The sequence below is a fragment of the Poecilia reticulata genome, linkage group LG11 (assembly GCF_000633615.1).
Source record: "Poecilia reticulata strain Guanapo linkage group LG11, Guppy_female_1.0+MT, whole genome shotgun sequence".
Lineage (NCBI taxonomy): Eukaryota > Metazoa > Chordata > Actinopteri > Cyprinodontiformes > Poeciliidae > Poecilia > Poecilia reticulata.
This window is the reverse complement of record NC_024341.1, coordinates 28,822,597-28,832,839: the sequence shown is the minus strand read 5'-3', so window position 1 is coordinate 28,832,839 and position 10,243 is coordinate 28,822,597. Positions and strand designations below refer to the sequence as shown.

The window sequence follows — 10,243 nt, the reverse complement described above, 5'->3', positions numbered from 1 at the left end:
GCAGCCTGCGTCGCAGCGGCGGCAGCATGCTCCAGCAGCCTGCGTCGCAGCGGCGGCAGCATGCTCCAGCAGCCTGTGTCGCAGCGGCGGCAGCATGCTCCAGCAGGCCTGATGCTTTAATAACAGAAACAGGTTCCGGCTCTGCAAGCGCTGCGGTTTTCAGAAGAAAATGATTTGGTTGAACCAGTTCTTCTGATGAAGACCCGCCCCCCATCTCCTCCACCTCCCCCGTCCCCAACACCTCCACCCGGTGGGAAAGTCTCCCTCCTGACTGAAGCTAAAGGTTTGCAGGGAAAACATTTGATGGTTTTTATCTGGAGGTTTTCTGGAGTCAGAATCTGCAAAGTGGCCATCTTGTCTTCACCGTTCTGATCAGGATTGACTTTGGGTCGAGTTTAGTCCACGTTTCCAGACGTTATTGTAATAATCTGGGTCTTGAATTAAGAACAGAGCCATAAACTGCAGCCTGAAGAAACACATCCAGAGGAGACGGGGAGCTCACTCTGTTCTTTAACGGCACCGCACCAGCTGTGGAGCATGGTGGTGGTGGCAGCATCATACTGTGGGCCTGCTTCACTGCCAGTGGTTCTGTCAAAAGCTGAGGCCATATTGAGGCGAGGTCTTTAACTAGACCACAGACCAGCAGCTGGATGGTTGGACCCAGTTGGATGTTCTGGACTGGACAAAGAACTTGAACTGGTTCATTGACTGGAATCCTGAACTGGTTCAGTGACTGGAATCCTGAACTGGTTCATTGACTGGAATCCTGAACTGGTTCAGTGACTGGAATCCTGAACTGGTTCAGTGACTGGAATCCTGAACTGGTTGCAGATTTTGTCTCCTGTTGGCCATGAGGCATATTCGTCTTCTCTTTAGTGGATAAAGTCTGAACGGGACAGAGAAGGTCTTCCTTCCACTGACTTTCTTCCTGTCAACAATCAGCTCTACCATTTTATTGTTCTGGAACCAGTTTAACCAGTTGGACTAACTGGTGGAACTCACCTTTCCTGGTCGCGGGTTCAGCTTCCCGTGTTCCTTCTCCTTGGTGAGCTGCAGACAAACAGAAACACTTCAGGATCAATCATCATCATCATCATCATCATCATCATCATCATCAGTTTGGTCCGAAGGAAGAAGGTTCCTAAGGCTCAGCTGGAGCAGCAGGAGGATTTCTGGGCCTGATTTGTTCAGGTGAGAGGGTCCGGTGTCACTGGGATCGGGTTTCGGACCGCGGAGGCCCGGCTCCTGTTTCAACTCTCGCTGCTCTGCCTTCATCTGGATTAATCTGCAGACCTGAAGAGGCTGAGACGTTTTCATCCGTCATCCTCTGAGGTTCATGCTCAACACGTTCCTGCTCATGCATGACGCGGCGGCAGGGAGTGAAGCTGTGAAGCCGTTTCCTGGACCGAGCCGTCCATCAGAATCAACCTGCTGATGTTGGTAGAAAAACCGGATCTCAGCTGCTGACTGACAGACGGTCAGACAATGGAGCAGTTCCCTCCACATTCCTCGGTCTCACGGCTCGCTCGTCAGGACCCAAACTACACAACCTGCTTCTGGTTCTGCTTCTGACCGGGTCCAGAGGATCGGCGCAGCGGCTTCAGAGCTGAAACCAGCAGAGCGAAGCTGCACCGTTCCCGCCTGCGGCCAGAGAAAGTGCTGCTTCAGCAGAACCGGGCAGACGGAGGTGTGATGGAGACACGTGGTTCCGGAGGAATTCTCTCCCCATCACCTCGTCTTCCACCTCGTCAAGCAGAGCAGAGGATGAATGTGAAGGAGAGGCGCGGCTGCGTCTGTGCAGGATCAGGCAGATAGCTGCTGCGGGTGTGGACGACTCTGACAATATTTATCTAGACCTGAAGCACGAAACGCTCTGCAGGATCCCAGCAGCTGCTGTACATTCTGATAACGGCCTTCACTGCTGCATTCATAAAGCTGATCTCGCTGCAACATCCCAGTGTTTTCATATAATAGAGTGCAGATAATTGAATATTTCAGCAAAATCCTTCACATGTGGAGACAAGAACCCAACGTGTCACAGACGTTTTAAACAAAAAAACGTTAGTCACTGAAAACTCCAAGATGGTCCACAAGGAGAATTTACTAATTCACTACATTTATTACTGATGAATACTTTGGGTATCAAATTATGTACTATGGACCTCACCAAGCTCCGCCCAGAAATGCCCTCGAAAGTCCCACATGGCTGCATGTCTCACAAACAAAGCTAAGCTCCGCGAGGCTTTGTTTGCTTAGCTTAGCTTCTATGTAAACATGGCGTCTTTCATTTCGACTGACTCTCTGCAGAGTATTTCTGAGTCGATTAGCATTTCTGTTGGATTTTCATAAAATATCAGCCACGACAGGGGAACCAACAAGTTCATGTCATCTTTATTGGACAACATCAAGATGTTTTAGCCAAGCGATGCCTCCAAGATTGTGCGAGTTGCAGCTAAATGCTACCGATCGATGAGCAAAACAGCAGATCCTCAGCATAAATATAGATGTGGACAAGATCACTGATGCCTATTGTTCTTGCAAGGCTGGGTGAGTCGGACATTCATGGTTTTGAGAGTTACTTTTGAAATCACTGATTTCTGTTGTTGGCAAATGTTCGAATGTGCCTAGGCCTGATACTCGGTACTCGGTGCTAGCGTGGCTAACACGATTACAGTTTAGTAAAAGCTAGCGTGGCTAACACGATTACAGTTTAGTAAAAARCCTTTTCAGGTGAAATAAAATCTTTAATGTATGTCAGATACGGTRCACATTGCATATTGATCTGTTCAGCTAACGTAAGGCTGTAACAAACAGGCTTCAGGGTGTAGAAGTTGTATCGGTACTGCCATTATGCTGTACTTGGCTAAAAGGTTTTCATAATGGATGTGTTTATTATTGACTTTATTTTTTTCATTCACTAAACACAAAGAAAGCAAAGCAATAATACTTACACCAGCAGACACTTTGTTCTTATTGATTCTACGACGGTTGAGCTGCTAATGCTGTCGTGCTCAAGCTTTGATCCAAGCAAGGCATTCCGTTTCAGATTTTGGAAATCTGTGAATTTTAGTTCCACAAACACGATCAGGATACCTGACATCACCTGTACAGATTCCCCACTGACGGTGGAGAACCATTCTTTTTGAGTCCTGACGCAAAAACGTTGTCGGTCTGTTAGTCCACAATGTACATTAGCATGTTTACTACTGTAGCTTGTGTTTGTGAGACGGTCACGCACGTGGTAGCTGCGCTGTGACGTAAAATGGGCATTAGCCAATGAATGCCCCCTGTGGTAAGGTCCATTGGACTCATAGGAACCATATTTACATTTTACATGCCGACGAGGGTTGTTTTGGAAAATTTATTTTTGCTCTGAAATCACAAATTAGATGAATGTGTCGATGTCAAATTATAGCCTACATATTTTGAACCACAGAAAGTTTTTTTTCTTCTGGTGGGCATTGTTCAAAACGGCCACCATGGTTGTTACGGAGAATATATGTTTGACATGGTGGATGGGCACAGCTAGCCAAAACGTTTGTTAATGACAGAGTTTTACAGAGTTTTACAGTAATATGCTGCTTTATGAACAGATCATCCATCAACCATGGAGCAGAACCTCCTACCTGTCTGAGTCCAACTGCAGAGCAGTTCTGGTCTGACCCGAGGGCAGGTTCTGCTCAGGTTCTGCTCAGGTTTGTGTTGCAGTGAAACTGCCCACCTCCAGTCAGGTTGGGTAATCGTTACTGTCTGTTAAATGATTTTTGGATCAGAAGGTTCCTTCCTGGCCCCAGACGGACGCAGCAGGACATGCTCAGACGTGTGCGCCACACGCAGACACACCTTCAGCTGCCTAATTACATCTGAGTTGCTCGGAGCAAAGAAGACGTTTGGATCAAGCTGCAGCCGTTTCTGGAACCTGTTTTTATATTTCTGTTTAACACAACAGAAGCTCCATAATCGTGTCATAAACACAGACTGGAACAAACTGCTTACACCCAACGACGGACTTGATCCCATCCCACCGAGTGGTGATGTGAAGAGCTGAGAGATGCTTTAATCTGGAGAATGAAAGGATTGAGCTTCGGAAATTCACTGAAATCTGAGGCAGAGAGAGGCTTCACCTGCTTCTAACTTTCCTGTGCAGACCAATAATTCACATTCACTCATGCTGCAGTACTCACATAGGCGTCTGGGAAGGCTCGATACTTGGACATCAGGTTGCTGTCTGGTTCATCTCGCTGGTTCTGGAGCTGGGACCCTCTGTGAACGCTGTTGAATTGGGACCCTGCCTGAACGCTGCTAAACTGTGGCCCTCCAGACAAACTGCTGAACTGTGGCCCTCCAGACAAACTGCTGAACTGTGGCCCTCCAGACAAACTGCTGAATGGTGGCCCTCCAGATAAACTGCCAAACAAGGATGCCTGTGATAGCCCCTCATAGCTGAGGCTCCTCTGTAGGACCCCGGGCCCCTTGCTAAACAGGTGGGGCTCTGAGATGGTGGGGGCCCGGTGAGAGTCGATGGAGCCGGTGGGGCTGAGCAAACGGGTGGGGCTGTCGGAGGTGGGGGAGCCCAGGATCAAGGAGGACGATCGGCTGATCCTGGAGGGGCCGGCGTCTCCGTTCAGGGATGATGAGGAGTTGACGAGGAAGGAGAGGCGCTCCAGACGGGACCCTGCTACGTCCCCAACAGGCCCCGCGTCACCAGTCTCCCTCAGTCTCATTCCCAGGGTTCCTGTGTCCGGCAGGGAGCTGAACAGCGGCCGGTGGGCGGTCCCATTTTCCAGCTTCAGGTCCGAGTTTGAGGAGCGGTAAGAGCCAAAGAGGACACTGTTGTCGAGGCGGGAGCCGGTGGTGGGAGACGGAGGAGCGCCGTTCCCGTTGTGCAGCGGGGAGATCAGCTCCTGGGGAAGGAAGAGGACAAGGTCTGAGATCGGACCGGAAACAGTCCCAACATTTACCTCTGGACTCCGACCGCCTGTTGATCTAAAGTGTCCTGAGTTTTAGAACAGGAATCCAGATCAGTTTCAGTCATTTTATCAAAGATTAACTCGGAGGTCTTCTGGTACCAAAGTCATAATGGAGAAACTGCCACCGCCCCAACATTTACGTTTAGTTCATCGAACACTAAGTAGGAAATGATCATCAGTTCTCAGAGACTGAATGTGGATGAAAAGCTCAGTGACTCTGAAAAATGAGAAGGAGCAAAGCCTTCAAGGACTTTAAAGCAAATAAGAGCTTAAAATATATTCTAAAACAAACGGGAAGCCAATGTAAAGACGACAAGACGGGTGTAATGTGGTCCGGTCTGAAAGTGTTGGTTGAAAGCCAAACCACTGCATTCTGCACAAGTTGGAGGCAGTTCAAAGATGTCTGGGGTACACCAACATGATAAAATCATTAACAGCTTTCTCCAAGTCGCAATGATGTAAGAAAGGCTTAACCTTCCTTAGAAGAAGACAAAAGTCTGGGTTGTACAACAGATTCAATTTGATTGTCAAAGGCAACTCAAAGGTTTTTCACATGGTCACTACAGTAGTAGTCAAATTTCCCAGACCAGTAGCAGCTTTATCGACAAACAGGATCCACTCTGTTCTTTGGTCATTAGTTTTGGTTCAACCACTGTTTGGTTGCCGGGATGCAAATAAGGAGAGAAAGCAGAGGCCTACTGCATCCTGGCCTTATTGGTACGTAAATTTGCAGGTCGGCTGCATAACAATGAAATTTACCATTGTGGCAGTTTCTGATCAATTCCAACTGCAACATAAACAAAGAAAAAAGTAAAGGGCCCAATATGGAGCCCTGAGGTACCCCCACAAAAGACGGGTCGTAAAGTCAAAGCTCGGATATTTCCCACAGAACCAGATGGAAGCATCAGAAATGAGCCTCAGCTTCACAAACTGAGCAGATAGAGTTTGAGGAAGAGTACGGGGTACCTGGCTCTTCATCAGCTCCATTGGGGAGCGGGCGTCTCTGGAGATGTTCCTCTTCAGGCCCAGGTCCAATGGCAGGGTGTACAGCTGGTTCTGGGGCTCCTCTGTCCTCTGGGGGGTGCTACGGACAAAGGGACTCCCCATGTCCTCTCTGATGGGGGACAGGGTGGAGATGACGGGGTTCCCTGTGTCCTCTCTGATGGGGGGCAGGGTGGAGATGTCCTCTCTGATGGACAGGGTGGAGATGTCCTCTCTGATGGACAGGGTGGAGATGTCCTCTCTGATGGGGGACAGGGTGGAGATGTCCTCTCTGATGGACAGGGTGGAGATGTCCTCTCTGATGGACAGGGTGGAGATGTCCTCTCTGATGGGGGACAGGGTGGAGACCAGTGGAGGAGGAGCTGCTCGCACGCCGGTGCTGCGGGGCCTCTGAGAGGGCCCCATGCTTCTCAGGGTGTCCACCAGGCTGTCCATGTCGTTGACGGGGGAGTCGACGTTGGGGGAGGTTGGGGGGTCAGGTGAGGTTGGGGGGTCAGGGGTCAGGTCCACCAGGGTGGCCTTGAAGACTCCGGTGAAGAAGGAGGAGTCGTCTTCGGTGCTGCAGGAGGACGCAGAGAGCGGCTCCAGCTCCCACCTCGGCTCCCTCCACTGCGTCTCTCCTTTCAGCCGCTCATCCTCTTCACCTGCAGGAGCAGCTGACTCCTCCCCCTCCTCCAGCAGGCTCCGCCTCCACTCCCCGCCTCCAGCGGGGCTCAGGTACACAGAGCTGTCTGAGGAGCTGAAGTGTGAGGAAGGTTCATCGTCTTCAGGGAAGGGGGACCTGCTGGATTTAAACTGAGTCACGCCCTGAAAACGGTTCTTCCACTTGTACTCTGGTTCCGGATCGTCTGGCTCGGGCATGCTGCTGGTCTCCATGGTAACCAGGGACACTTTGTGGAAGCGGGGTTTGGGTTCCTCCTCTCTGAAAGGAGACGGGTTCTTCAGGGTCAGCGTGGTGCTCAGGCTGCTGTAGCCTGAACTCATCCTGTCGTCTGGTTCTGGTTCTGGTTCTGTAGGCTGGCAGCTGGAGGGACACAGAGAGAAAGGAAGTGATGACACAGTGGTCACATGATGAGACTTGGGGACCAGTCCAGAGTTCCCCATTCAGAACCATTCCTATAAGGCTCGGGTTCTGCATCCTGACCCGGTCCGAGGAACAGAACCAGCAAGGAGCTGCAGCTGGGAGGGTTGGTTAGATCAACAAAACTCAGTCAGCTGACAGAACCGGGAAGCTTTGAGCAAACATTCCCTCCCACATGGGCCTCAGGAAGAACTCGAACAGAACCGGACCAGAACCTGAGCTCAGACTGTCACAACTGGATCTGTGGGAGGTTCTGTCTCCTCCTGTCAGGTTTCATTTCTCTTCTTCCTCAGAACCAACACTGTTTAGTTTGAGTTGGGTCCAAATGTTCGGACTCAGAACTTCTGGAAAGCAAATGAAAATCTGTTAAAGTTTATTTTAGCCTGAATTTAAATAAATTCCTGAGCTGCAGGAACTGCCGGTTCTGATCCAAATGAGGACATTTAAAATGACTGAAAACATATTAAAATATTATAAAGTAAAAATAAATCAGATTTCTTGTTTTTGGGGGGGAAATCCAGAACCAAACAGGAGTTGGTCTCCAATGGTTCTGGTTCTATCCCAACAGAACCACCAGATGAAACCCAGAGCTCCATCTCAGCCTCAGTTAAAGGTTAAAGGTCATGACCTCTTCAGAAAGCCAAGGAGAAAGCTGAACAAGGAGGAGTGGACCTTTATTCCTCCACAGGTTCTACTTCCTGTTGGCTCTGATCACATCCATCCATTTTCTAACACCTGGTCCCTCAGTGGGTCAGGAGCTGCTGCCTCTCCAGGTAACGTTCTGGGCGAGAGGCGGGGTCACCTGGACAGGTCACCTGGACGGGTCACCTGGACGGGTCGCCAGTCTGTCGCAGGGCAACACAGGACACACAACCATGCACACACACACTCACACGTAGGGTCAATTTGGAGAGGCCAATTAACCTGACAGTCATGTTTTTGGACTGAGGGAGGAAACCGGAGTACCTGGAGAAAACCCACCATGCACAGGGAGAACATGGAGACTCCATGCAGAAAGACCGGGAATCGAACCCAGAACCTTCTTGCTGCAAGGCAACAGCTCTACCCACTGCGCCACTGTACAGCCGTCTGATCACATAATATCATCATTAAAGCTTTTTTCTGTTTGCAGCCTGACTTAATCAATTATTCTGACGATTAATCAATTAATTGGATTTTTAAAAATTAGGGCATTCTGCAGATTTCTCATGACTTGAGCCGTTTTTATATACAAGAAATACATTAAAAGATAAATGAAAAACAAAGTCAACATTGCGTAAAATGCAATAGCAGCATTTCTGTAGTTTGCAGTAAAGGTTGAACTGAAATGATTTATATTTATTGTAGTTCTGACTTCATTGCTGCTCTCAATGTGTTATTGTCTGTATTCTCCAGTTAATGATTAATCAATTACAAAATTGATTATAAAATTGGGGCTGCACAGTGGCACAGTTGGTAGAGCCGTTGCCTTGCAGTCAGAAGGTTCTGGGTTCGATTCCCGGTCTTTCTGCATGGAGTCTCCATGTTCTCCCTGTGCATGGTGGGCTTCCTCCGGGTACTCCAGCACACTGCAACATGACTGTGTGTGTGTGTGTGTGTGTTTGTTTGTTTGTCCTGTCTGTCTCTGTGTTGCCCTGCGATGGACTGATTGATCCGATTGATCATCTTCTGAATCAGAAGAAGATTCTTGATCCTGCTGAGTCTGGAGGACTGGAGACGTTTCACCAGCAGCTTCTGAACTTCTGTGACGCTTTCAGTGACGCAGGTTTGGAGGATGAGAGGATGAAGGATCTCGTCTGGGGCTCCTGCAGTGAGGAGGAATGTGGACCAGGTGTGGCTCTGAATACCTTCTCATCATCCAGGCAGCTAAAGCACGAAGCTGTTGTTTCAGGTGCAAGGAGCCATGTCGGGGTGGAGGGTCAGGGTCGGAAAACAAGCAGAGGCTGAGGATTCGTCTCTCAGCTTCATCCAACATGGAGGCAGAACCAGAACATCGGCTCTGGTCCGAACAGAACCCAGCCACCAGGAGAACCACAAGCTGCTTCTGAACGGTCTCAAGGCTGCAGCAGCGCCAAATGCTGCCATCTAGTGGCGGCCAAACAAACTGCTCCTCTGATTTCATAATTATTTCAAATAAGGCTCAGCAATGCAACTTCAAAATAAAATGCGACTGTTTTCTTAATGTTTTCCCTCATTTTTCTAAAAAACATGACGGCTTCATCCATTCTGTGAGTTATTTCAGGGGCTGCGAGAATTTGTGCTTAATTATGAGAATAAAGTCATATTAACAAGATAAAAACAGAATTTTACCAGAAAAGAAAAATATCTTAAAATCATGAGAAAAAGCTTTGGCAGATTTATAAAGATCTGACGTGAGCAGCTGAGTTTGAGGCGTTGTCCCGGTAACACTTTATTTGACGGGTATGAGACGAGTCTTTATGAATGTCTGTTATGACGTCATTCGGTAAGTAACGACACTTTTAATGCAAAAATAATACAAAGTTAGCACTTAGCATTCATAAAGACTCCTTCGTTTCCATGTCAGCCTTATTCACAGTTATTTGCACGATTGTTTCAAAGTCTTGCTGCTGATAATTTGATGCTGTTAAAATATTAATTATTTCTATTAAGTATTAAGCTTCATCTGTAAAACTTGTACCAAAGTAAAAATGAACAAGATGCTCAAAATTCCTCTTTTCTTTTTTGTGTTCAAGTTCTCATGAAATATGACTTAATCCTGGCAATATAACGACCTTATTCTTCTAATATCATGTCTTTATTGTCATAATTCAAAAAGTAAAATCGTAATATTAGTTGTGGAGTTGACCTGAAATTAAAGTCCAGATAAATAAAAGCTGGCATCTCTTGGAACTATGGAAACACAAGGAGGGGTGGAAAAAAGTTTAACTTCTCAAACACTTAATTCTTCAAAAATGTGATTAAATTGATTTATCGCTCTGTCACTCCTACCGTTTCAGATTCTTTCCAGAGGTGCAACTTTGTTACAGGCGTTTCTCTGTTAAATACAGAAAATGCTGACTAGCAGTCATTTTGATGGCGTTGTTTTGGCGCCCCTCTAACGCAGCGCCACTCTTAACGCAGCGCCCCTCTAACGCAGCGCCCCTCTAACGCAGCGCCCTTCCCAGGAACATCCCCTCTAACGCAGCGCCCCTCTAACGCAGCGCCCTTC

The 10,243-nt window shown here is 48.1% G+C and overlaps 1 protein-coding gene across 2 annotated transcripts in view; it reads right to left on the bottom strand.

Annotated features, from left to right (window-relative positions):
• Positions 1 to 969: 969 nt before the first annotated feature.
• Positions 970 to 10,243, bottom strand: part of LOC103473104 (proteoglycan 4-like) — a 21,861-nt gene continuing 12,587 nt past the window's right edge. The window contains exons 5-8 of one of the 2 annotated variants that reach the window (XM_017307301.1): positions 6,294 to 6,996; positions 5,937 to 6,209; positions 4,185 to 4,904; positions 970 to 1,050 (exon numbers count right to left, since the gene is read on the bottom strand). In XM_017307301.1, the coding sequence (XP_017162790.1) occupies positions 985 to 1,050; positions 4,185 to 4,904; positions 5,937 to 6,209; positions 6,294 to 6,996 (1,762 nt within the window). In that variant the 3' untranslated portion in view covers positions 970 to 984. Of the gene's footprint in view, positions 1,051 to 4,184; positions 4,905 to 5,936; positions 6,997 to 10,243 lie in introns of both variants that reach the window. The other variant, XM_017307300.1, reaches the window with a different exon arrangement.